General features: G+C 51.6%; 1 protein-coding gene across 1 annotated transcript in view; it reads left to right on the forward strand.

Moving 5' to 3' along the window:
* The window catches only part of PAX2 (paired box 2), an 87,312-nt gene extending 59,796 nt beyond the window's left edge, over positions 1 to 27,516 (forward strand). Inside the window, 6 exon segments of the mRNA XM_046654923.1 lie at positions 7,943 to 8,118; positions 10,353 to 10,479; positions 24,490 to 24,591; positions 26,828 to 26,914; positions 27,362 to 27,402; positions 27,404 to 27,516. Coding sequence (XP_046510879.1) covers positions 7,943 to 8,118; positions 10,353 to 10,479; positions 24,490 to 24,591; positions 26,828 to 26,914; positions 27,362 to 27,402; positions 27,404 to 27,502 — 632 coding nt within the window. The 3' untranslated portion in view covers positions 27,503 to 27,516.
* Positions 27,517 to 27,939: the final 423 nt, after the last annotated feature.

The following is a 27,939-nucleotide window of genomic DNA, read 5'->3' on the forward strand; positions in this document are numbered from 1 at the left end:
CAATAGAGGTTTGGATATATGGCTACTGGAACACAGAGAAAGGAGAAATGAATACTGCTGAGGGAGGAGCTAGCAAGGTTCTGGTATACACTGGGGAAACTCAATCCAGAGAGGCTCGAGGGACTTGGCCAAGGTCATATATATATAGGACGTGAATCACAAAGCCAGGATTTCAACCCAGGAGATGTCACCCCCAGTTCAGCGTTATGTTAGGGCCACTAATGCAGTTAATATCCACAGAGGCATATGGGTGTAGATGGGCCCAGCCAGACAGGCCAGGCAGCCACCCCCGCCCTTCACGCTCTTATGTACTCATGGAGTATTTAGAAGCTGGGGTTGGTCAAGGATACCGGGTGGTTTGACAGGGCTGGAAGGCTGGGCAGAACCTAGTCTTGCTCAAAGCCTAAGTTTTGGGCTGGATTGCCAAGGGCTTCTTTGTGCCCTCCTCTTGAGCTTAGCTTGGGGTTCCTGGCCGAGGCAGTCTCACAGATTGTCCAGTTTGAGGATGGGAGGCAATGGGGAATGTCATCCTTGGACAAACAGTGTTTCCTCCAGCACGTTCTCCAGCCCCTCCCAGCACACTGCACACCCCTTTTCTCCTCTCTCCTCCTTTTCCTATTTCTCCTTTCCGTTTCTGCCTGCTTCCCATCACCGTGGCTTCCCCTGTCTTTCCTCCCCTCCTTTTACTACTCCCTCCTCTCCTCATTCCCTCACTCTCCTTCTCTTTCTTTTCTCCTTCGCTCCCCATTCCATTAATCCTTGCTCTTCTCCCAGTCTGGAAGGCAGCCCCATTCCTCAGCATCCCACACCTCACTCCCTGTTCTCAATCTGGTGGGAGGGCCAGGGTGGCAGCCCAGACCTCCGCGGTCCTGTGCTGCCATGGGGGTGGGGCAGGGGCTGCACAGGCCGGCTGCCCTGAATGACAAGCGGGGATATTGATCGCATTCTGAACTCAGCCCAGCCGATAGAAGGTAATTAATGACTCCATTTGCCTCAGTACCGAGGAGAACAATTGAGTTTGAAACTGCAACAACTGGCAGCTGGGGAGACTGGGGGTGGCCTGGGGGTGAACCCCTCAGAGAAGGAAGGCAGTGTTAGAAGAGCTAAGGCAAGAAGAGAGAGGGCAGCCAAGGCTGCCAGTCCAGAATGATATGGAGCAAATGTTTGCATAGAGCCCCCACCCCAACCACAGCTGGCCTCTGACTCCTCCTGCTCCCCTGGCCCCCTAGGGGTTGAGGCCGATCACCCACTGCTCCCCCCGCCTACCCCCCCTTTTCTCTTCCTGTATCGGGTCATTTTCTGTCTGCGGATGAACTGAGTTACTCTCCCCGGGATTGCTTCTTTGCTGTGTAATCTTGCCCATGTTTTCTATTCTCCCTCAGCTTGCTTCCTCATTTGTAAAATGAACTAATGGTATCTCTTTTGCAAGTGTTCTGTGAGGATTAGAGATAATGTGTGTAAAGCACCTCAAGCCTGCCTAGTACATAGTTAGTGCTCAATAAATGATGATGATGATGAACTTGGATGAAGAAGGCACATTTGATAGAGTGGAGAGGGCTTTGGAGTCAGACATCTCTGGGCTCAAATCTGCCCTTTGCTACTTACTAGTTTGATGATGTTGAACAAATCATTTTGCCTCTCCTCTAAAAAATGAGAAGAAGAATCATGCGTGCCTCGTAAAGTTGAATGGATTTAATGAGTGTATGCAAAAGCCCAAATGTTGTCACTTTCCCCGTAGACAGGTAGATATGTGTATCTGGGCTTAGAAAACTGAAGTTAATGTAGTTCTTTACTATATTTTAAAAGAATTCCTCTCAAATGCCTCCTTCCTTCTTCTGGGGATTTGTGGGCAGCCCCTGGGCAGCCCCTCTTGACTTGGGGGACTTTGATGGGCCTTGGTGCTTCCCCACCCAGGAAATGCCATTATTGCATTCTGTCTGTTACCATCACCCCCACTTACCTTTCGGTCAGTGCACAAGAATTTCTCTTGTCCCTGCAGTGACTACTTTGGGAATTCAAGTAGAATGTCAACACACAAGGAGGACAGAACACTTCAGTTTTGTCCTTTGTCCCTAGCCATCATCCCTAAGACATGGTGTTCAGGGACTACCTCCCTCCCCAAGCTGACGAGACCTCACTGGACAACCCTACTCATGGTTGGCCATCCAGAGGGTTCTGGCCTGGGGTCAGAGAGGTGGGCAGTAAGGCTCTGCTCCAGGGCAGCCCAGGAATAGATGGGGAGTGACAAGGCTTAGTGAATGAGGAGATCAGATGTTTTTGTGGAGGAGTAAAAGACATTTTTATTAATGATTCTAGAAGTGGTTCATGCTTATTGTACAAAGCCTGGACATTATGGAAAAACTTAAGATGAGAAGAGAATAATTTGCTCATGATCAAGAAGTAACCACTGCGACCATGCTGGTGGCTCTCCTCCCAGTCAAGAAGATCTTTTGTCTGAAGTTCTCTTCATCTGCGTGGAAACTGGGGCCCCACTGCTGGAGCCCATGCTCTGGACATTGGCTGGGAGGCAGCTGCTGCTCTTTGCTGCTCAGTCCACGGCTGTCCGTGGTGCACCTTCTTTGGGCGGGGTCCCAGGTGGATATGCCCTTGAGCTAGCCACTTACCCTCATTTAACCTGCACTTCATTTACTCTGAGCCTCAGTTTCCTCACCAGTAAAAAGAGGATTATAATCCCTACCTACCTTGGAGAGTGGTTAGGAAGCTCCAGTAATCTAATGTCTATGAAAGCTTCTCTTTAACCGCTAAGCATATAGGGAGCGGTCAGAGGAGAAGACAGCGTGAGCCTTTGTTCCCCTTGGAAGAACAATATACGTCAAAGTTTTAACTCAGCAGTTTGTTTAATTTAATTAATTTATTTATATCCTGCTTCTTTCCAGAAAGGACTTGTGATGTGCACTCTCCTTGAGAGTGCTCATGCTGTAGTGGACGAAGCACCTGGAAGGGGCTCCCGTCCTGAGAGTCCTGCCACCTTGTTGTATGACCTTAGACTGGTCACCTCCCCTCCCGCCCCTCTCACCCCCCAACCAGCTAGTTTTCATTACTGTGAAATGAAGAATATGGACCAGGTGTCCCCTAATCATTCTGGCCTCAGTCTGTGCTCAGCCAGCTCAGGGACCATAGGCCCTAGGACCATAGGACCATAGGACCATAGCCTCAGTGTAGGGAGGGTGCAAGGCAGAGAAGTGGGGATGCTGGGAGGGGAACCATGTTCCCAGATAGGGCCAAGTGGCCCTCAGCTGGGGCCTTGGGTTTGGCACCCAGACAGCAGAGTTGAATGATGTCTAGGGCAGGCTCTGGAGTCGGATCTAACTTCACATCCTGACATTTACCAGCTGCACAGCCTTGGATAAGCTACTTAACCTCTCTTCACCTTGGTTTCCTTATCTTTAAAATAGGTATGACGGTACTTACCTCCTGGGGTTCTTGGGGGGATTCGATGGCATGTAATAAGCTCTCAGTGTTGTCAGCTGCTAATGGCCGGGCAGGGGACAGCAGGAGAATGGGGCTGACTCCTTCTCTAATGGAGACTGACTAGCACATGGCCGCTTACTTGCTCTAGAGGTGTTACTGGACCTACAGCAACCACATTTTCCAAATTGAATCTGAAAACATAGGAGAGTGGGAAAGAATATTGGAAATCAGAATTGTTCCAGAAAGCTCAGGACATATGGCCACCACACTCCAGCCTTCTTCTTGGAGCCCTGACTTGTTATCCCATCAAGGTGAAGGCCAAGGGCCTCCTCTCTTTATTTAGGAAAGGCCTTCCCTGGAACCAGCTCCCACCACAAGAAGATAGACCAATTTTATCTCAACTGTGCTCTCTGTGACCAGGGCCTTGGTGTGGGGAGTCCAATGTAGAGGCCATTTCTGGGCCCTGTTCTCAAGCAACCTCTGCCACCTGCTTTGGATGGCAGTTCTGCAGCTCCAAGTTTAAGTTCTGCTCTTAACTAGGAACATAATGTTCTCTGTCCCTTGGTTAGAGGCACCATAGGTGGACACAATGGTGTTGACAAGGGTGGGAAGGGCCTCCTACGGACCAGAGTTAATGCTGTTAGAAACCCACAAGAAGTGGGGGCATGTGAAGAAGGAGCATCAGGCTGCTCAGGGGCCTGCTGGGGGGTTCTTCCCACATCGTCTAATAGCTAGGATTGCATGGGACTTGCCTGACAAGTGACTGGGTGACCAGGGGTGCCAGGCCAGTCCACAGACCTTCTGCCAGGGGTCTGGCTTTGATTGCCACCCAGGAGAGCCTCATTCATTCATTCAATCATTCATTAGTACCAACTCTTTGCCCAGCTCCGTGCCTGGCGCTGGAGTCACAGAGATGCATTGGTCATGGTGCCTGGCCACAAGGAGTTCACGAGGGGATGGACGCTATCTAATTACACACTTTCCTTCCCTGCTCACTCTGAAGCCTAGATCAAGACTTGCTTCTGCCTCATCTCTATTTTAGCCCAGCTCTGCCAGAGAGCCCTTCAGTATCTGGGCCTACCAGTGTTTATAGCTCAGTTCTATCTCTCTACCTCACTGTCGCCTCTGAGATTCTACCCTGGGGAAGTCCCACTTTGAGCTCTTTCTCTCCATTGTCTTGTGGAGGACCCTCCAAGTGACTGGCACTGACAACCGCTTCATTTCCTCTTCCTTTTCTAGTCTTTCTTCTGTGTTCCCTTTTCTTTTCTACTCCTTCTCCACTCCTTTTCCTCTTCCACACCCTACCCTCCAAACCCACCCCCATCCAGGCCCTGGACTGCCCTCTTTTGCTGGATACCTAGGCTGGAGGAAAGCAGAGCCAGCTGGTTTTATTCCTGTGGCAAGTGCCCTCACCCCAGCCAACACCTCCCTAGGCTTCCAGCATGGGAAGCTTTTTCTCTTTCTTCTCTCTCTTTTTGCCCTTCTGCTGCCTCTGTGCCTCCTCCTTCCCTGAGCTTCTCCTCCTTGCACCTCTGACCCCAGTGTTCTCCCAGCCTCCTTTCCTCCCTCCCACCCTTCCTCATTGCCTTCGTAGGGTGCCACCCCATCCTCTGGAGAGAGCCTGTGAGAGCCTATGGGCCCTGTGGCTGATTGGGAGGGCTGCCTCCCTATCCCCGACAGTAATGCCACTGCCTTCTCCCTGCTCCTGCGCCTCTCCTCCCTGTTCCCCTGGAACTTTCTGTGTGCTCTTTCGCCATTCTTGATTACTGCTGCCTTTCCTGCCTCCTCATCATCTTCCTTCTCCTTTGGGGAGTTTCCTCAAGCTTCCGGCAGCCTCTCTTGGGGGTTCTCTGCATGCTTTCATCACACCAGTTTGCTTTCCTGCTCCTCTAGCACCTTCTTTCTCTTCCTCTCCCCCACCCCTTCCTTCTCCTCTTTTTTCCTTTCCCTGCCAGTAGCAGGCTTCCTGTTGCCTTTCCTGCCTCCCTCCCCCTTTCTCTCTGTTGCTGCCTCTGTAACCTGTCTTATCACCAGGGCCTGCGTATACAAAAAAATAAATAAATAAAAAGGTCAGTGAGTGGAGGGAGCAGCAATAACCCCTAAAACAGTACTATCAGTGGAACATGATTGATCAATTGAATTCCATAGCGGCTGAAAAATGTGGGATTAAGTAGTGTATTATACGCACAATGAGTTGAGGCATGATGTTCATTTCAAGTTCATTTCGCCGGCCTCTGCCACCAGATCAGGCAATCAATAGGGGCAGCAGATATCATATATCACCTCTCTGCGGGCTGGGGAGAGAGCACCATAATCTCTCGCAAATTTAGAGTGACAGATTTGTCAAGATCTGAAGGGCCCCAGAATAAATGAAGGAAAAGAGACTCCTCCAGCCAGTGACCTGAGGACAAAGCTCCAGTTCAGCCCCTACACACACACACACACACACACATACACACAGGCTGAGCCACGCCACACACAGGCATATACACAAATCTACTTAGGGTCATGGTATGAGTCTCCCCACACATATGCACACACTCATGCACAAAGTGTGTGAGCACACACAGACAAATGCACACTTTACTCCCTAGGACCCATTGGTGACACTGCAATAACCACACACAAAGATACTCACTGCCTCCTTCGGCCCTGTGAGCAGGGCTTTCCAAAAAGATAGGAGGACTCCAGCAAGGGAGAATTAGACACGGTAGAACATGCAAATAGCTCCAAGAGGTGGAATTAGAATGATGGCACATCCTTGAAAGAGAAGTAGGCACAGAAGAAACATGGGGGTTGTGTGCTCACGCTCCCCATGCAATCCCACACATAAACACACATATCCTTTTAGGAAGGTTCTCACTCTGTCACTTACACATACCCAGACACTTGTTTATCTGGATGTTTATACATGTACAAATGCATATACACAGAAAATACTCACACAAAAGGGAAAAATAAATATGCCCCACCCTAACTCATATAGAGAGACACATACACCCTCTGAGACAGAAAATCATTCCAGAGACATTACACAGAAAGAAACATGACAACCAAGTTTTGTGTCCATAGGAACATAGGGAACATAGGAATACCATCAAGGCTGCCCCTGTGTCTGTCTGTCCACCCCAGACTTAATACACACACAGAGACACACACACACTTTCTTTGCTTTCCCACCCCCTCCAGAATAGAGAGGAGGGAAGATAGGAGACCCCATCTGGAAAGCAGACCCCCATGCTCCATCTGGGAGGCCAGCAAGAGAGGATGGCTGCAGGTTGAGGTTAATCAATATGTAATATTTTCTATGGTCTCCCGAATGATACTGTACGGTGTTACTGTATATAATGCAATATTGATTAGATCATATCGTATAATCACCTATAAACTGATATATATAACAGTCCCAGAGGAACACCCTGGGGCCTACAGCACAGGCTGGCCCCAGGCCCAAGGCTCCCCAGCTGGTCTTGGGCTGAGGGAAGCCAAGGAGTGGCCAAGCTGCATCCAGGGAGGACCCAGCCTCGGGCAGGGGAGTTGCAGGGTGGGGGTTCAGGGAGAGGTGGCAGAAAACACTCTGAAAACTCCAGTGAACCCAATGCGGGAGGGCAAGGACGGGAGGCAAGGCTGGTAGAGTGGTGAGAAAGCTGGGTAGAGCAGGACATGGACAGGCCAGGCCAGCAGCCCCAGGGAGTGGACACTAGTGTGGCACCACTGTGCCCTTTCCTTCATGGAGTGAGTCTCAGCTCCCTGTGGAAACCTGCAGGAGGAACTAGGTGGCCAAGGAGCTGGCCTCTGATGGAGACCTAGCCAGAGTCCAGGTGAGGGACAGAGGCTGAGAAGGGCGGCCGGGCACAAGAGCATCCACAAAGACCCTGTCCTTCGTCTCTGCCCAAGGCGGTGTTTTACAGCTCACGTTCCTCCTGCTGTCCTCCTGCTCCGGTCTCAGTCATGACCCAAAGCAAATAGAATGCCTCGGCTTGGCTTTCAGAGCCCCTCCTCCCTCAGTGGTGAAGTTAATTACTTCGCTGAGTCTCCATGTTACACTCAGCCTCGGAGATTTGATGATTTTCCACCCTTGGAGTCAGTGGAACTGATATTCATCTCAGAGCCGAGTTCAATTCTCCACAGGCTCCATAATGCTGGTCCGAGACGCTCAGCTCCTCCCCCAGATTGACTCAGGCCCGGGAACAGAAAGGGTTCAGGGGAGACACCCCTGGGCAGACAGCCCTTGGGAGCCCCTGTGGCTCCACCTCTGCCTAGTCCTTCCTGCCCTCTGTGCTATGACAACTTCCTTTTCTCTTCCCAGGTCCTTCAGAGGCTCTGGCTTCCTCAGCCAGATCTCTGAGGCATGGCCAGCCCCTCCAGCCTCAAAGCTGAGAGTAAGGGGGTCCTCACAGGGGTGCAAAGCCCTGGGGGCTGAGCCAGATGCCTGCCCCATTTGCCCACTGCACTGCTCTGTGCCTCTGCTGGCCTGTGCTGATGGCCTGAGTGTCCGTGTGTTCTCCAGATGTGTCCGAGGGCTCAGTCCCCAATGGAGACTCCCAGAGTGGCGTGGACAGTTTGCGGAAGCACTTGCGAGCTGACACCTTCACCCAGCAGCAGCTGGAAGCTTTGGATCGGGTCTTTGAGCGTCCTTCCTACCCTGACGTCTTCCAGGCATCAGAGCACATCAAATCAGAACAGGTGAGGAAGGAGCTTTCTACCTGCAGAAGTGGAAAGACGCTGGGCAGAACAGGCCTCTGGAGAAAGTGCGTATGGATCAGCCATGTGCACGCCCAGCATCGTGTGTGCTACATATAGGTGCACTGTGTGTGTGCTGTATGAACACACTCACAAGAGGACATTACGGAGAGTTAAGAAAAATCATTAAGGTATATAGTAATTAGAAATGATCAGTTCTGGGTGCGAGTATGGCCTTGGGTAAGTCTTATCCCCTTCCGGAGCCTCAGTTTCCCCATCTGTAGAATGAAGGGCTTGAACATATGATATAACAGGTCCCTTCCAGCCCTGCCATCCGTGCTTCTGGCAGGGCACTCAGGAACATCCTCTTGCCCTGTCCCTTAACAAAATGCCCACGAGGTCCTACAGAAAATCTGTGCTCACCCAGTGTCAGGAGGAGAGCCCACTGTGCCTGCCTCCTGCTCCCCAATCCAGCTGTCCAGTGTGACCCTAGGTAGGCTGACAGCCTCTCAGACCCAGTACTTCCTACAGATACAGAACAGTCCAGAACCCACAGCATGGGATGCAGCCCACAACACACCAGCACAACACACAACGTAGAAACATGTATCTCCTGACTTCCTCACATTTACCCGTGTGCACAGGCACTCCACCCACCTGCTTCCTCCCCACCACACAGCCCGAGGTGCTCACAGCACAGCCCGCCAGCCAGTAGGCAGGCATCCCTCCAGACCACCAGCCCAGCACACCTCCAGCACCCGCCTCCACCCACACATCCGTGTAGCCCCCCGTGCACACGCTCAAACACGGGAGCACACACCCTTTCCTCCCACACCTACGGCCCAGGCCAGGCCCACAACCGCAGCACAACAGTCTGCTGTGCTTGCACACATACACGCACATGCACACACCAGCGCAGCCCCACAGGCTCCACACGGCACAGTTCCGCTCCAGGACTCCACGAGCTCCCAGCTACTCGCCTTTCTCCCCGCCCGTCCTTTTATCCCATAAGCTGTTTGTCTTCATAAAACAAAAATCAAAAGTCTTTTTAAGGTGCCCTGAGCCATAAACCAACAAAGGAGGAGCCGGCCGAGGCGGGCGGCTCAGTGCACCCTCCCCGAGTCCCCGGCTGTATTACAATGAATAACCTTTATTTACTTTCATTAGACTATTAAACACCAGCACAGTCATTTTTCCCCCTGAAACTCGGAGCAGGGCCCATAAAGCAAATCCGAAGCCTAATTGAGTTCATTTTAATTTCTCTCCGATCACAGCGAATTACTCTGGTGATAAATCAGGGGGCAGCTTCACCCCCAGTAGAAGGCCTAATTTGCAGCTAATTACAAAACTGATTTCTACAGGAAGATCAATACGAGAAGGAATTGGAAATGACGAGGCAATCCCATCCAGCCAAGGAGGGGAGGGGGCCCTCTGGGGGGGGCCAGGAAGCGGAAGGGAAAAAAACGGACCCGAAAGAGCAGAAAATCAGTTTTAATTTAACGTAATATTAATCAGAGCAACTTTTCCTGCTTTGTGTAGGCTCCTGGTCTGCCCAGCTCTGGGGTCTGGCTTGGCGGTGGCTGCAATAAAAAGGCAATTACCCGAGTGTTTCGGGCAGGACACCCTTTCAGAGTCAATGACCGGCCCCCTCCCACCCTTCTGTTAGCCATGTGGACTCTCCCCCTCCCCAATTTCATACCCCAGTGCACAGGCAGAGAGCAAGGGGCCCGTGGGGCTGTCTTTGTTTGTTTTTAAAAAAGGGGCACCAGCACCCGATCCCAGCCCAGCAGTGCCAGGCTGGAGGCCCCACTAGGCCCTTCCCCCAGCTACTGCCTCTGCCATCGTGTCATGGTTCACCCCTCCTCCCCAAGGGCCCCGCACTCCAGGGGGTCCTTAAGACACCCCTTGCCTCTAAGCAGGGGGATCCCCACTGCTACACTCCGCCCTTGGGGCTTCTTAGGCAGGAGATGCTACAGAAGTTTCAAGGGTGCTGGGCTAACCACCGATAATGTATAGGCTGCACCTCCAGCTTCACGAAGTCAGTTCTACCCCCAGCCACACAAAACTCTCCATCATCTGCCGAGCTGCCCCGCCCTCTCTCCCCTCCCTCTGCGAGGCCATCTCCTTCCACCCCATCTGGGAGGGCTCCCCGGTCCTCCTCCCCATCTGCACACTGAGCCCTTTCTCAGTGGCGTGTGTGCGTCAATAGAGAGCTGTCGCTTTTCTCTCTCCCCCAGGGGAACGAGTACTCCCTCCCAGCCCTGACCCCTGGGCTTGATGAAGTCAAGTCAAGTCTATCTGCATCCACCAACCCCGAGCTGGGCAGCAACGTGTCAGGCACGCAGACATACCCCGTTGTGACCGGTAAGGCGGCTTCCAGGAGGGTGGGGGCACTGCTTTCAGTGGGGGTGCCTCAGTCTATGCCATCTGGGGCCCAGTGTGACAAGTGGGCCTCTTGCCATGATATCTGCAGAGAGTGAGCCTCCAAAAACCAGGGTGCTTCCTGAACAGACGTGTGCAGATGTGAGAAGAAAAAACTGTGGTCAGGGTCCCTGTGAGCTCTAGCTTGGAAAGGTCAAAGCCAGAAGGGGATGTTGCTGGTTCTTTCTGCCCTTCTTCTTGCCTTGCTCTTTGCCTTTTTTCTTGCCTCCACCAAGGTGCCCAGAATTGTGAGCCTCTTGCTGGGATGTGTGCAGAAGAATGCAGAGGGTAAATAGGCCAGCCTGGCAAGAATGGAGCATGAGTGCCCAGTGTCCAGCCTCCACATTCCTGTGCTCCCAAGGCTCCTGGGGGACCTGCTTTCTCCTCCCTCTGGGCAGCCTGGGTGGCTGTGGCTTCAGGCTTCAGGGCATGGCAACTAGCTCTGTGGTTAAAGATAAGCACAATTCTTCTAGCCCTTCCGCTTCCCAGAGAAATCACTAAGACCAAGGTTTGATTTCAAGGCCAGGTGGGGTCAAGCCTATCCCACAGCCAAATGCAAGGGGAGGGGTACAAATCTAGACGCTCCCATGGATTAGGAGCTGCAGAGGCAGCTAGAGTGGAAGAAGGCCGAGGTGTGGTGCAGGGAAGGCCCAGCTGATGAAGCTCCAGGCCACAGAGCTGCAGGCTGTGGAAGGTGCCTGGCACTGCAGTAGGGTTTCTGGGCCAGGAAAGTGCCCAAGTGGGAGAGACACACATTGAGGTGTTATTAAAATTCACCTAATTATCCTGGAGTCACTAAAGCCAATGTGCCGTTTGTTCCTTGGGAGACAGAATGATTGAGAAGGGTCTTGGTGGGGATTGGGAGACACTGAGGTGTTACCTGCCGAGTAAGGCGAGTGGAGGCAGCCTGGGGACCTGGCAGCAGGGCTGCAAGCAGCCGGCGTCACAGCCAATGGCAAAGACAGGGAGCAGGCATGGCCCCGCTGTAGGATAGGGCCCTGGGTCTGACTTTGAGCTGACCTGAGCATGACTCAGGCCTGAGATGCGCCACCCAGCCTCCAACAGGGGCCTTGTTGTTAGCTGTCCCAGGTTCCCTTAAAAGGTGTCCTGGTACAACTGTTTCCAGCCTGGACAGAGTTGAGGTCTTGGCTAGGCAATCAGAGGCTGCATTCTAGCAGTGCTGGAGAATTGGACGGGGCTTTTGGGAGTGACAACTTTAGCCGGGTTCACCGGGTCAGGACATAGTCTATTATCAACTGGCCCCTGGCATGAATGAGTCCTCCTTAGCCCAACTAGGAAGCCCTTTGAGCTGCTGGGTATTCTGACCAAAGGCAGAGAGATGGCCCAGGCCAGGCCTGCTGCCTTCTTCCTGATATGCTGAGAGCAGTAGCGGTCACTTCTTAAAGGTCTCCCACCCCAGGCAGCTGGCGAAAGAGAGCCCAGGAGACATTTCTCTAAGCCCAGCTGTGCTTCCCGTGCCCCGGGCCACAGGCCAGAAGGCAGGGCTTTCCTGGGGTGGAGAGATGGCTCTTCGGAGTAGGGTTCCTGCTGCAGGAGAACTGGGGCTGGTGCAGAAAAGGGCCTCCACCTTGAGCATCCCCCGCCCGCCTCCCCCCCATGGCCCTGGAACGGTCCCAGCTCAGCCTGGGAACATCTCCGGCTGATCCATCTGGATCCAAGTGTGAGAAAAGTTCATTTCAGACCCAGCTTGACATTCCCAGGTGGCAAGTTAGCACTAACATCTCAATCTGAATGCGACATTTCAATCAAGCGAGGAGTAACAAAAGCAGAACCATTAACATTCGGAGCTGTTCACCAGTGGTAATGACGGGGAAACTCGCTCAGAGACTGGAAATTACCAAAAAAGAGAGAAGTGTGTGGAGAGGTGGGGGAGGGGAGGTGGGAGGGGGCGGGGGCAGGGACGGATTTTTCTACATTTAGGCCAAGATCCAGTGTTTGGATTAATGGTTCTATTACCCGAGAAAGGGCTGCAGATTATGCTCATTCTTAAAATGTTTTTGCTGGCAATTAAACGGCTGCAGTTATTGATCTTTGTTGATTTTATGTCCTCCTAATTTGCATAATCTATTAAAGATGAATGATTCATGATGTGTTTATTATGGGGACAAACAGAATTTGCTGGAGGTACTGTCAAGGTGAGAAATGGGGCAGTGCCCAGAAACTTCATGGGCCATCTCAGAAGTGGGTCCAGCGTGTTGGCTTTTGGGCCAGGACTTTCTGGGTAGCAGTGAGCAGTGATGCAAGGAGAGCAGAAATGAGAGAGGTGGGCTTTGGGTGAGTTTTTCTAGAAAGATATTGGCATCTGTGCAAACTGGGCTCCAAGCATGGCTGGGATATGGGAGAGGCTTTGGGTGTATTTGTAGAAATTCCCCTCAAAGATTCTTAAAAAGTTTATTTTGTTGGAGAATATGAAGGGCTTTGGTGGAAGAAGCAGAGGGGAGGCCCTTTCGGGTAGATGATTCTGGCCAGGTGTGTGCTCACAGCGAGAGAGCAGGGAGGTCATCCTGTGCCCACGGCCTGGCTTGGGTGCACCAAAGTGTTTAAGGAGCCCTCCTGACCCCCCACGTCTCAGGCACCCAGCTCATCTTCTTCCCTGGGGGACAGGAAGCTGAGGCTGCAAACCTTCAGGGATGAGTCCTGAGGAAACTGGCCCAGGAATGTCCCAGCCCAACCTAAAGAGCCGACCTTATTGATATTCCTGCCACCTCCTGGCGCTGGAGGCTGATTTCAAACTTCACCAGCCACTTGATACAGCTGTTCCACAAGGTCAGGACTGAGAGGAGAGAGGAGCCTGGACTATTGTGTGGAGGGGAGAGTGGGGCCCAGTGGGCCAGGACACAGCTAATCACATTGCAAGCAAGGGTGGCTGCCAGAGGCTGGGGCTTGGCCCGATAGCCTCCCCTCCCCACCTTCCATCATGGAACCAAGGAGAGAGACTGATTTTTCTGGGTAGTGTTTGCAAGTTCTGCCGAGATTTTAATTTCACTGCATCACAACTCAGCAAGCTGCCAAGTCAAGCTGGTTATTTAAATTTATCACCCACTTTCCCTTCCGCCGCTGGGCTGCTCTAGCTCAGCGGCATCTCTTCTCTCCAGCCCACTGCTCTAGGCTGCTGGTCTGGAACAGAGCCGAGTCTCCCCTAAGTGATAAGGAAAAAGGGACCAGCTAGATGAGAGAGTGGGTTGGGGGTACTTTGGGCCAGGCTTCCTCAGGTTGACTGCTGTGGCTGGTACCTTCTACCAACTTCTTATCCTTCCAAAGTAGCCCACGGCGGGCCACCATCAAGCCCTCGGAAGTCCCAGGGATCTCTGGGTCAGGGCCTCTTCAGTGAGGACTCTGGCTCCAACTGTGTGCTGGTGCCTTTATTCCTTCCTGTCTCCCATCACTTTAGAAAAGATCCTCTTCCCCATGACCTCCTCACCTTGACCCCTCCCTTCCTGTGCCTGTCCAGGTCTGCAGCCATACAGGAGCACGAGGGACACTGGCAGGAATGTTGATCTGGGAGGAGAATATGAGTACTAGTTTCAGGACTCCTAAAGTCACTGGAGATGCTTCTGGGCATTTAGAGAGTCCCTTGGCCTGGTGAAAGTCCACCCTGAAGGTGAGATTCCCTACCCTGGAGGCCAAATGGAGCAAGACGGTGCTGGAGGCAGTCAGGGGTTGTGCAGAGGCTCTCCATGTTCTCTCTAGAAGGCGAGGACTACACCGGTCCCCAGAGCTGCTGCACCAAGGGAGCTACACTGGCCTCTAGTGGGCATCACCCCCAAGCACTGGGAGAGCTTTCTGCAAGTGTAGTTCTCGCCACCTTCATTTGAGTCCCAGAGAAGTAATGGAGGAATGAGATTGATGTCCAGAAACAAGGCAGGCTGAACTCACCAAAACACAGCTGGATAAAATATAACAACAAGAATTGTTAAGACACAACCAAACCTCACTCTCTGGTGCCAGAAATAGAGGGAAACTCAAAGTCAGAGCCACATGTGAGACCGCTAGCATCACGCTGAAGGTGGACCCTAATGGGGGAGGCTGGGGTTGTCACACATCAGTCTAGAGACATGACCTTGAGCCCAAGAGAAGCAGGAAGCTAGAACTGAGTATTACCCTACATAAACCCAGGAACAGAGCAGGACTACACGACCCATAAAGGGAAACACACCAACTCATCCCAATGGCCCAGGGAGGCTAGTGAGGGAAAAAATGTCTCCATGAGAAATGGAGATCCCAAACCTGACCCTGGTTCAGAGCCTTAATTTATACCATGAATATGTGGCAGGAAATCCCAGCCAAGAACTTACGTAAAAGTTTGTCCAGGATAGTAAGCCACTCAGAAACCCCAGCAGGAAGAAGGGCAAACCTTCTCTGTAGAGACATTGTACAATCCAGGGCACATGGGACTCCCACAGGAAAAAAAATCCACCGCTGAAGATGAGCTCACTATAAAAATTACACACATCATGTGAATACGGACTATCACGAGGGAGAGTTAGCAGAAGCAATAAATAGGACAATTAACACCCCCAAGAACTAGAGATCATAGAACACTCCAAAAGCAACTACAAAATAAGTGTGTTTAATATTCTAAAAAAGATCAAAGAAAAGTGTGTTTTGTGTTTATGACAAATCTGATCCCATCCCCTTTCCCACCACCGTTCTGCAAATCATCAGATAATGGAAATCAAAAAGAACGAAGACTGAAGACCACACCTATAGCTTATTGTTTTGGGGTCCAGGAGCCATGGAAAGAGCTGAGCCTCGGGCAGCCCTGAAAGGAGAGCCTGTTCTCTGCTTATCCAAGCTCCCAGACTGGGAGTCTCAGCAGAGGATCTTCCCTTTTCTTTGGAAAAATGTCTGAATGTTAGAGAGCCAGGGACAAGGACACTACATCCTCCCTGGTGAAAAAAGAGCCTTGTTAGCTGCCCCACCCTGGGGGCGAAGGGGGATGGTGGTTTTTATTCAAGAGCTTGGGAGAAACTTCTCTTGCTGCCTAGAGACTGCAGCTCTGAGGGAATCTACAGCTAAGATCCAGGAAGAAATGTGGATGCTGCCCAAGAGAGAAGTGCCCAAGGCGAGGAGAGCCAGCAGAAGATGCTGGTCTCTTGGAAGCTGGCAAATTTGAACAGAGGTGGGGGAGGCCAGTAAGGCAAAGTTCAAAGCTAAAAAGCAGAGGCTGGCCCCCGGCATCCTGGGGGCCCGTGAGGGCAGTGTGGGCTCAGCTTCTGAGAAAGAGTTGTGAACTCTTGGAGGCTCAGACTCCTTGTCCACATCTGCGATGATCAGCGAAGTGGCCTTTTAGCAGATGGAGATGTGGACCCTGGGAATCCCTCCTCCTACCACTCAGGGAGTCCTGAGGACCTCCAGAAACTGCCTCTTTCCTGTAGTTAACAACCCTCTTCCAATGCGACAGCATTTCCCTCCATAAAACAAACAGCTTAGCCTTTGGCCAGCCCCTCTGGGGGAGGAGAGGGCAATAAAGGCTGAGAAATGTTTCTGAAGGAGGCTGGGAGCCTCCTAGCCTTGTCTGTCGGCTCAAAACCCCTGATTAGCTAGAGGAATTTAGGACACAGACATCAGAGTTCCTCTCCAACCTTGAAAGGAGAGGACTAGGGCAACTTTGACAGGGCAGCAAGTCAGAGCCCTTTACTGTGGAGGCCAAACTGAGCCACAGGGCCCCTCCTCAGCACCCACGAGCCCTAGACTCTTCATCTAGGCTGAGAAGGCCCAACAGTAAGAAGCTAGCCTCCTCCAAACATCCCTGAGGCCTCCAGCCACATCCCCAAGGACCTCCAACCCCCAGCCTCAGCTCTGATTTAATTATGGGGGCATTTCCATAGCAATGAGACATTGACAGATAATACCGGTGCCCTGGACCTGCATCAGAGGGAGTCAGCAGATCAGGACTCGTTCCTGTCCTCCTTTATCCAGTCCACCTCTAGAGGGGATGGATATTGAAAAGAAGGGGTATTAATCCACACTAGGACTGGGAGAGTCATGTCAAATTTGAGCAGAATAAAAGCTGTACCACCCCAGTTTCCAGCCTCAATCCCATGTCCATGTCTGTGCCCAGCAGCCATCCCAATTGCAATCAACTGCCCTCTCCCGCAGGATGCCTTGGGCAGAAGCACGTAGGGCTGCTAATGGAACTAGAGAGGGGAGGAGCGACATGGGGAGGATGAAGAAGATAGGAAGGGTTCCCGGGCATCTTAGCAAAGATTTAGTTCCATGGTCTTCTAAGCTGAGCTCAAATTTGGCCCATTACCTTGGGGCTTCCTCTTGACTCCTCTCTTCATCTCTTCCCTCCATCCATGAGACCCAAAGCCTGAGCACGCCAGATGGACTGTGCTTGGTCTTCCACACCACGGTCTCACTAATTTATTTAGAAATCAGAGAGAGAAGCCAGTTTGAATTTGAATCAAAATATTTTCAAGAAATCAATGATCTTTATTTCAAGTGTGTATAGTAGCCAACTCAGGCTGATAGAGGGCTGCCTAGCAGGAATCATTGGGCATTGCTTTCATGATTAGCTAGGTCATCGGCAACCTTTCAGCTGCTGGAGATGTTTAGAGATGCTTGGGGTGTCCCAAAGGAGAATTCTCCAAAAGGGGGATCCCCGGCAGTAAGTTTGTTTCCTCCATTATTTTGCACTTTCTAAGAAGAAGATATTGGCTAAATAAAGTCAATCAATCCAACCTTTTCTGAATGACCAGGAATCTTCAATAGTGGTGTCTCAGTGAATGTTACAGGTATGTATTGGGACCAAGGGCTCAGAAATGTCCTGATGGCCTCAAAGCCATCTAGGCAAGACCTTAAAGCCTGTTTCCCCCAGAGAGCTAGCCACCCCCCAAAGTAACAGGAAGACCCCCCCACTCCCTCCCCAGAGTGATCAGAATCCTTCCTTCCCCCACTATTAGCTGTAGCCTCAGGACAAACAAGCCAGCACTTTTTCAACTCTGAGCTTTGGGAGGCAAACCCTGCTACTATTGTTACTTCTGAGAGGGCTTTGCCGCCTTCAGCCTGGAATCCTCGCCTCTCCTCCCGGGTGGCGGGTGACGGGTGGTGCTGGGCTGGCAGGCAGGGAGGGAGGAAATCCCGGGGCAGGCTGGGGAAGCAGCCTAATGCTCCAGCAGCTTAAGTGGCCGTTTTCCTTGGGATTAGGGTTTCACTTACACAGAGCGCCTGAAAAACGCTGCGCTTTCGGAAGGATTAGAGCTGACAATTCAGTGCTCTCAGAGAACAAAATAAAGCCAGAGAGGAACTGGGAGAGCTGGAGTCTTGGGAGACTGTGCAAACAGGTTTAACCTCTGCCCACCCAGCACGAGGGGCTCTCTTGCTGGGAGCCCATCAGTGAGCCTGGGCCCGGCCTCTGGAGTGCCAGCCCCTGCCCAACTCCAGCCTTCATTTGCAATTTGCTAATAGAGCCAGATTAGGCAGCAAGGAGAAGTGAGAGGAGGGGAGGGCTAGGGTGTCTTCCCCTCTCTCTGAGCCTCAGTTTCCTCCTCTGTAAAATGAGAGAGCAGGCTTAGAAGATAGCCAAGTTCCCTTTCAGCTCTTTGAAAATGTGATTCTTCCCAACTCTCCCTAGCCTTAGCCCAGGATCCTGAGGCTGCAGCTCCATCCATGGTCCAGCTGTGTTAGACGGAAGCCTCCTCTTGTGGGGCCCTAGGCCAGCAGGTTACCACAGCCCAGATGTGGGCAGTGAGCTGGGAGGAGAAGGGGTGGGAAGAGCATGACTGGTTGTGTCCAGCTGGTTGGCTGGTGAGATGCAGTCCTCACTGAGCCCACACAGATCTGGGCAGCATCCCTGCCTAGGACACTCCAGGGACTAGAGGTCCAGCTGTCAGCGGGAAGTAAGATCAGCTAGAAGAGCAGCTACCCCGAGCTGCAGCACAGCCCCCTCTGCTGGAACCCAGAGCAGGCAAGCCTCAGCATGAGGAGCTGTGGGGCCAAGACAGTGCCTAGGGCTGGGGGCCCTCACATAGGTACCCCTGGCCAAGAGGAGAAACCTTTGGGAAGATTTGTAAACCTGGGAAATAAGAAACAAAATGAAATACGTAGAAAACTCTTTCCCTCTCCTTTTAAAGCATCTGTTATAGATTTAAAATTTGTTACTTTAGTGCATTATGTATAACTTGGATTGGTCATAAAATGATCATAATTGGTATAGTAAATATAAATGTACAGTATATTTAGGCAGTAATTACAAATTTAATAACTGTGTATTCTTGGAAGTATTACAAATGCTTGCATCAAATGCAGGCACAGACTGCCAACCTTGAAGCAATCTAATGTCTTCATTTTCACCACCTTATGAGAAGCAGACAAAACTTGAAGAGAGGATAGTAAAACAAGAGTTATGTTTTCCTGCCTTAGGGTCCTCCGCAGTGTCAAGTAGATAGCAAAAGTGCTCATTTTCAGAGAAGGATGCCGAGGAAAAGCATCTCTAAACTCATTGAATATAACTTTTGCTGTATACATCTATGTCTAATAAGTCTCATTGTCTGAGCCATCACTCAGAGTAGTCCTGCTTCTTGGCTCCTTCCTTCTTATTATTTCCTTGGTCTTCCCAAGGCTGACATTTTCCTTGACATGGGATAATCTCCTCTGCTCCTTCATATGTTATTTTGCTGTTCTTTGTGTGATCTTCTTTACGGGGACAGTTCACACAGTTTCAAATAAATTAATATCTTTCTTATGCCAAAGAACAGAGGTTCTTTTGGTCTTATAAACAATGCTTATTAATCTTTGAGTCATGAATACTTTTGAGAATATGATAAAAACCATCTAGATATTATATATGTATACCTATAACATTTTATGTATAGCTTTATATGGACTCCCTGAAGTGTATCTATGGAGTCCTACAGGATAAGTGAACCCCAATGTAAAACCCTTGCTGTAGAAAATGGAAGAATCTGAAATATGCAGGAAACAAGAAGCAATGAGATGTTCTGTTATAGGAAGGATTCACTGAGCATAGGCCCAGGTTACTTTCCTGGACCAAATACCTATTTTCTGGGTCTACAACATTTGAGAATGTCATTCTAGGATCAATTCCCAAGTATACCACTTGTCTGTAGTCCAAGATCTGCCATCTACTAGCTGTGAAATCTTGGACATAATACTTAGCCCCCCTGAGTTTTGGTTTCTCACCTATAAAATGAAAATTAAAGACAGATCAACATCATAGGTTGATATGAGGATTCGATGAGATAATACACAGAGAATATTTAGGATAGTGCCTAGCATCTAGTGGGCGCTCAATGCATGCTCGCTAGTCCAGGTGCAAGTAAAGACACAGCTCTGCCCTTGAATCTTAGACCTGACAAAACAGCATAAATTATCTGATGACTGAAATTTTTCTAATTTCTTAATAAAGTCTTTCCCTTTGCTTCTCTCTGTACTTGTAAGAGGAACTACACTTAGATTCTCCAGAACGGTTGATTTGATCTGGCCCATTTGGTAAGGAATGTCTGACAAAAGTGCACTGTCTGATTCAGATGCAGTGATTGCTGCAGAAATTGGCTTTAGAATCTTCAGGGACTTCTGCAGTTGAACTGAGAAGACATCCTCATCAAGTACAGTGCTTGTAACACTTCTGGGTACTTTAAGATTCTCAACTACTACTGTTTCTTGAAAAGCCTCTTTGCTTTTTAGAAAACTCTCAAAGGAGATTAATACTCCACCCCTGGAGTTTTACTACAGACTTTCCGTGTCAGTATTTTACTCTTTGTGTCCTGTTTCTCTTGCCTCAGCTTAATAACAGGAGTGACGATATGAGATTTTGCTTGTGGGATGACTTCTTTGCCTTTTCTTTGACTCTTTTGGGGAGTATCTGGCTGCATGTAATCATTAAAAGGCAGTGTGGTACAGACACAGCTTCAGACTTCGGCTTTATCATTTACTAGCTGTGTAGCCATGGGAAAGTCATTATGCCTCTGTGCCTCCATTTTCTCAACTTTAAAACAAAGAAGTTAGACTGATCATCTCAAGAGCTCTTCTATCTTTAAAACTTTGTAATTTTAAGAAGCAATATCCAACATGAAATGCCCATCCTCTTGTAATCTGTGGGGTTTTATCCATTTGTGACTCTTGGTGCTGTTTTCATGTTACTGGCATTGTCAGTGAGCAAAGCAAATACTTTACTGCTTCCTGTCTTCTGTTGGATGACACATATTTTATAACTGATGTATTCTGCCGTGTAGCTGTTTTCTCCTCTTTCTGTGCTTTTGCTTGTTTGTTTTAAGGACCTGGCTGTGCTGTCTTACAGTTTTAGAGTTTGTCTCCGCTCCCATTTGTTGATACGTCTGTAGTAATGCAAGGCCCAGCGCTCTGTCGGGTCTTCCTTGCACAGATTCCATTACCCATTCATATTTTCTCACTCAAAGAGGCTTGCTCAAAGAATGCTGCTGGGCAAATGGTATGACAGTCTTAGTAATTTGAAAACTTCCTGCAGAATGTGTTTTCCATTATTGACAATGGTGTTCCAGAAGAATATATAGCTCTCGCAAGGGTTTGGTCAATTTTTTCCTGCTCTTCAGGCGTCACCTGTGTGCTAATGAAGCGATTGAGAGTGTTCTGTATGCAGTGGCTTGCACCTTTGTTGGCTCAGGGGTCCTGAATGGGTGCCTCTTTGTGGTGATGATGATATTACAGAATCTGTAGCAGCAGAAGCACAGCTGTACATAGAACAGCAGGATCCCGCGCTCTTCCTCATCACCGGCCTCTTCTCTCACATTTTAAAAACGTCTGCATAGCACTTCCCAGATTCAGTTTTTTAAATAGAACTTGGAAACGCGCCTTTCAATCAACAGTTCAGTGGGTACCTTTCAGCATGCAAAAGTTTCTATATGGTGGAAGTTGGCCTTACCATTTCACAAGAGAAAAAGCCCATAGAAATAAAGATTGCAATAGGGGTGCCGCGAGGTTAGCTGGAAACACCTGTCTAGTCATCTAGCCTTTCTTCCTCTCTCCTGAAGCTGGGTAGGGATTGTGTGACAAAACCTTAGATTACAAGGAATTCATGTGTGACAGGTTGGAGGAACCATGCAGCTGAAAATCAGAATTCAGATGCATTGAAATTCCTGTTTATTAAGAAGCGTATACTTCTTTTCTGGCTGCTTTGTAGATGTTAAGAGCACAGGACCAGGAAGAATTGGGTTTCTGCATCTTTCTGATTTCAAAACCTCTGCCTCTTCCCTACTCTCCTCTGTCTTGGGCCTTTTTTGACCAGTAAATGCCATATTATTAATCTCTCTAGGGACTGATAGATGTTGCTGTCCTTGCCTACTTCAGGTCCACTCCGCTGAGAGATGGTCAGGAGAAGTGTACCTTTTATTGACAACAGAAGTGTCAATGAAAGAAAACCCACAACAAAGCAAACACAAATTCTTCCTTCTATCTCTCTAGGAGTCTGACATGATCTCTTGTCTGAGAGTTCTACTCTGTTGTTTGTTCTTGAGTTTTAGGAAATGTAAGATATTAACCATATTAGATAGATATAGAGGAAGATCATTCTATTGTATGATAAAGCTGAGTCACGATACACGAGTCCCTCACTGTAAATCTTTCATAATCCTATAAAAATTCATAATCCACTGTGCAAACCATTTTTAGAGAAAAATCAGATTCCAACATTTACATTTTGTCCCAGCCTTTACCTCTTCATAGGAGACCAACATAAATGAAACATATAGAAAACAATATAACTCACCTGGAATTGGCTATAAGTGAAATAGAGTGATAGAGAATTAGTCAACAAGGATTTATTGAGCACCTACCACGTTCTCAACTCTGCAAGACAGAGCAGAAGACAGGACCCTGCCTCAGTTTGTTTATGATCTGTTTGAGGAAGCAAGCCATAATGTGAAACAACAGGGCTGATGCATTACGAAACATAATGACATAGTAAACCATGGAGCATGGCCACTATGAAGTTCAGAAGAGAGAAAGCTCCTTGGTGAGCAGGGATTTTAAGGCTTGTGCTGGAAGGAGAGGGAAACTATGAAGAAGAAGAAAATGATACCACAAAAGTACAGAGGTTTCACAGCACACAAGCCAGTGAAAACAGCCAAACTAAACAAAGAGGGGTGAGAATGAGAGCTAAGAAAGTTGGGTGGGGAGAGTACCTGGGAGGTTTTGGAAGCCTGGCAGGGTTTAGATTCAAACTGTAGATACAGAAAATCAATGACAGCTTTTACAAGGGAAGTGGTTTGATGAAAGCAATGTTTCACGAGGACTAGCCCAGCATCCACATTTGGGATAGACCAGGGGGGAAGGATGTGAAGCAGGGAATTTAAGCAAAAAAAATGTTGTGGCAAACAAAGGACAGGTGCTCAGGAACTGAGCTAAAGAGGTGGTGGAGGAAATGGAGACTGCAAGATATAACAGACGTTGCAGCGGAGAATTGACAACACTTGGCGACTGACTCATATAGAGGGGGAGGAAAAAGGCTATAACAAGAAGGATCCCAAAGTATTTGGTCAGATGGTCTTCAGAGGGTCCCTTCGAGAAGGAAGAAGAGTCTGCTTTTATTCCTGTCAGGTTTGAGGTGACAGTGGGACAGCTAATGAGAATGTACAGCGGGAAGCTGGAAATGCAAACACCTAAGGTGTATCTCTGTCTACTTAGGGAGGGATGACTCACTCAGATGCTTTAAGGTAGGAGTGAGCAAACTCACAGGTCTCAGAAAAGTAGGGGGTAAGTTCGCCTTCGAGGGCAGAGTGGCAAGGAGAGAGAGGCACTTTGGAATAGCCATCGGCAGGATGAGGACTAGGGCAACTGACGAAAAGCAAGTGAATTTGCCCAGATATGCTTCCTTCTATGACTTCCTCCAGCCACAACTTGCCTTCCAGGGCTGGACAGAGGCACTAGAGTGGGAGAGGTACTGGCTGAAGAGGAGGATAAGGTGAATCTGGAGGAGATAAATGGGAGCCGGGAGACCCAGGAGAGGATAAAGTAGTCTCTAGGGCATGGGAGTGTGGGAGAGGGGAGAGGGTAAATTATTGTCATTAGAGATTGGAGCATACTAAACTGCAAAAGGAAGTGGTGACCCCGTCATGGTGATGGAGGGGGCAGGCAAGGAAGGGAGGTCGCTCAGGTGCAGCTGTGCTCCAGAGGTGATGTCTGTGGACCATGGGTATCTCCCTAATATTGACTTGCTCTGCCTTCACTCCAAGACACTGCTAAGGAAAGCCCTGTCTCCCACGCTCCAGACTCTAGCTAGAGGCCTCCAGGGACAGAAGTCCAGCAGCTGGTTGGGGGAACAGGTTTTGCTCATTGGAACTTGATCTGATCCACTTGCACTGTTGGCTCAAAGCTCTTGATTCGCTTCAGGGATGGTTTTCTATCATTTAAATGCCATAAACACTAACAGCAAAATAGCCTACTGGCTGGTCCCCTGCTCTCCACACCTGCCAGGCCCAGCACCTGCAGCTCCACTTGGAGAGGACAAGGAATACCCATCAGCCCTGTGTGAGTGGCGGTGGGGTGTCCTCCAAGCGTGAAGGAAAGTTAGGTGTTAGAGAGGGGAGAGGTGAGCAAGATGATGAAGGTCCATTTGGCTACTGGAGAGACCGCAGCCGAATATCTTGCTGGGAAGGAGGAGTAAAACCAGGTCATTGCCCTCCCTTCTCCAGCTGGGTTTGGGCTACAGAGAGCCATAAGCAAAGGCAAACACACACACACACAAATGCACAGAGACACAGAGCTACACAGAGCAGAGGTGCATACACTCAGCTGATCATAGGACAAACATTTAGGTAACAAGCTTAGCCACATGTAAAGGCACACGTGGACCTGCTCAGTCAGATGTACCCCCACATGTCTGCACACAGCTCTTTCTTTTCCGAGAGTTTCCTTTCCATGGGGTACCCTGGTGTGAGTAGAGGCAGGTCCCTCTCTTCCAGGCCTCACCCCTTCCCCTTTGTGTTTTTCCAGGTCGTGACATGGCGAGCACCACTCTGCCTGGTTATCCCCCTCACGTGCCCCCCACTGGCCAGGGAAGCTACCCCACCTCAACCCTGGCAGGAATGGTGCCTGGTAGGTGACAATGCTGCAGCTGCCTAACTTAGGTGGGGGTTACTAAATTGTGGGTGAGCTGCTGAGTGGTCTGTAGTCTGAGGCTGGGGGTGGGGGAGACCCAATATCCCCTCCCCCAAACCACTGCCCTTCTATCCCTTTCTCTCCCTGGGGCTGCAGTGGATCCCTCACCCTCTCTCTTGAGCAACCCCGGGCGGGAGCTTGCAGAAATGCCCCCTTGTGTGCACCCTACTGCATGTCATGGCCCCCACCCCAGTGCCCACCCACCCAAGCCTGTGCCCAGGGAGCACTCAGCCTCAGCTCCGCCCTCAGTGCCCCAGCCCACCCCCAGCCAGCTGACACTGCTTGGAAGAGCCTGCCCTGGTTTCCATGGAAACTTGGAGCCAAGAACCATTTCTAGGGGCATGTCAGTCATTCAGACAAAGCCACCCTGGTCCACATCAACCCAGAGGAAAGACTAGTGTCAAGAACTGACCCCACACCAGGGAGAGGAGGGAGCTAGTCCCTAAGGAAAAAGGAAGAGAGGGCAGGCTGTGGCAGGAACCAGAGACTTTGGCTTCAGAGAGACAAGCTAGAGCACCCCCACATCTCAGAGGAACCCGGGCCCTCATTGCTCCTGGGGGCTCTGACCCATCCCCTGTCTGAGAGGAGGTGGGTTTGGGCTGTATGGGTCAGAGAGGCAGAGGCTGTATTTAGGGTCTGGTGACTGCAGCTGGAGGTTGGGCTCTCCCCAACCCCTCACTCCAGATTGGGAGCTGGGCTTGAAGCCAAACAGAGTTGAAGCTCCTATTCGCACAAACACCAAAAACTCTTGTCTTAAGAAGGTTGAGACTGGGCCTGCAACACACTCCCGCTGGCTGCCCTCTTGTGTGCCCATTCCCTAAATCTCAACTCTCATGGGAGGGGTGATGGATAGAAGAGGGTAACTGGACCCACCATCCAGGGATAGCCCTGGGTAAGCAGGCTGGGGCGGGGGATGGCAAAGGGGGAGACTGCTGCAGGATGGTGTAGAATCGGGACTGAAGGGAGTTAGAGGAACTGGGTAAGGAAAGCCGGGAGGTGTGGGGGGATTCCCGCCCAGATTTGGGATGAGGGAGTAGAAGTGTTGAGAGCAAGGAGATTCTTCCGGGAAGGTCCTGGCATGAGTAGGTGGAGGCTGGAGAAGGTCTTAGCGAGGTGGGGGTGAGGGAGGTGGGGGAAGTCTGCAAGGAGGTGGGGATGTGGGGAGCTGCATAGAGCTCATGGTGGCAAGGGGGGAGTCGTTAAACAGAATCTAGTGCTGATGAGGAAATTACACTTGTTTCATTAGCGATGGGGAAGGAGATAGCTCAGTTCCTCTTGGTCACAGTTGAGCTCAGAAGCTCATTATCCTGCTGCACGCATGCTTTCCCTCCTCGTCAATAAACAGGCTTTCCAGTGGCTGCATCTCCCACCCCCACCCCAGCTCCCTCTCCGAGACGGGCCCCCTTCTCCTCTACTTAACCCGCGGTTAGGGATCACTGTAAACAGTCTGGGGTCATCACACAGGAGAAAGGGCGAGGGGGAAACCCGGAGGCCTGGCCTTTCTCCCGCGGAGGGAGGGAAGCAGCTTCCGACGTCTCCCAGCCCACGGGGCGCTCCGCTCACCGCTTGCGGACCGGCGGGCAGTGCACCTGCTTCCCGCCTCCTCCCTCCCCTGCTGCGTGACCCATGTATCGAATCTCTGGAGGGAAAGGCGGGAGGGTGGTGTTTCCCAGCATAGCCCCCATCCCTTGCATTGGCACCGTGCTGAGATGCCATTCTTAGGACTTTCTGGGACAAAGTGTCCCGAGGGCCTTTCTTCGCCACTCTCCCCTGCTGCCACCCCGTGGGGCTATGGCTCCTAGAACCAGAGTCTCCACTAAAAAGGTCCTGGCCCCCAACGCAGCGGGATAGGAGCGCCCGGACCCGGAACAAACCCTTCCTGGGTGGCCTGGAGCGCCTCCGCGGGAGAGCCCCGGGCCAGCACGGCCCGGCTGGCCCCTCCACGCCCGTGTGCGAGGCGCGTCGGTGCTTCTGCACCCCCCACCACCACCACGGGCTCTCCCCAGGCGGACCTGGTAGGCTGCTCTGCCTCCGCCTGGCCCGCACGCCTACAGTGCGCACTGCCCCGCCCGCCGCACCTGCACCTCGGACCCAGGGGAGGCCGCTAGCTGGGCACGTCGGGTCCGCCCCGGCGTTGCGCGTGTCTGATCCCCACTCCTCCACCCGCCCGCAGGGAGCGAGTTCTCCGGCAACCCGTACAGCCACCCCCAGTACACGGCCTACAACGAGGCTTGGAGATTCAGCAACCCCGCCTTACTAAGTGAGTACGCCACCTGGCTGGCCGGCGGCTCAGCGCGTCCGCCCGCCGGCCAGCTCGGCCGTGCTGCTTTCCCGGCCCGGGTCCGACTCCCCGCGACCCGACCTTCGGGGGCCACGCCGGGCAGGCTCGTTAGTGCAGCACCGAGGCCCCGGGATCCCTTGAGGACGCCCGCGCCTCTCGCCGCTTCCCTCCCCGGTCGCTGGGAGGCTCTGCGCCGCCCCCATCTCGGCCCCGCTCTGAAAGGTCCGCAGTTGGGCGACGGCGGTCACCGATCGGGTCCCTATGAATGAGGCTCTCCTGGGGACGCCTGGCCCCGCAGCCCCGCCAAGGTCTCCCTGCCCGGATCTCGCCAGACCCCAGCCCCGGGAGGTCTTTGCTTTTCTTTCCTTTTTTGTTCTCCTGTTTGTCCTCTCACCCAGCCCATTCTTCTCCTGTGTTAACTTCCAGGTTCCCCTTATTATTATAGTGCCGCCCCCCGGGGCTCCGCCCCTGCCGCTGCTGCCGCTGCCTATGACCGCCACTAGTTACCGCGGGGACCACATCAAGCTTCAGGCCGACAGCTTCGGCCTCCACATCGTCCCCGTCTGACCACCCACCCCGGAGGGAGGGAGGACCGACGCGACGCGGAGCCTCCTGGCCACCGCCCGAGCCCCACCCCCATCCCAGGACCCCTGCAGCCCTTCACATCACCTCGTCGAAGGCAGACAGGACGGGTGGAGCCGCGGGCGGGACCCTCAGGCCCGGGCCCGCCGCCCCCAACCCCGCCCGCCGCCCCTCCCCACCTGCCTGGACTGCGCGGCGCCGCGAGGAAGGCCCGACCCAGTTCGCCTCGGTCTCGCCCGAGCCAGCTCCGGAGCCCACCGGCCACACCGCGGGACTCTGCCCGGGCCCGCCGTTGCGCGCGGGGGACACGTCTCTGTGACACACAATCAGCGCGAACTGCAGCGCGGCCCAGCCCCGGAGCAGCTCGCCTCGGACGCTCCGGCGCCGGGTGGCTTCGCTGGAGGGACTGGGAGAAGGAAATT

This window comes from Equus quagga, chromosome 2 (assembly GCF_021613505.1).
Source record: "Equus quagga isolate Etosha38 chromosome 2, UCLA_HA_Equagga_1.0, whole genome shotgun sequence".
Taxonomy (NCBI): Eukaryota; Metazoa; Chordata; class Mammalia; order Perissodactyla; family Equidae; genus Equus; species Equus quagga.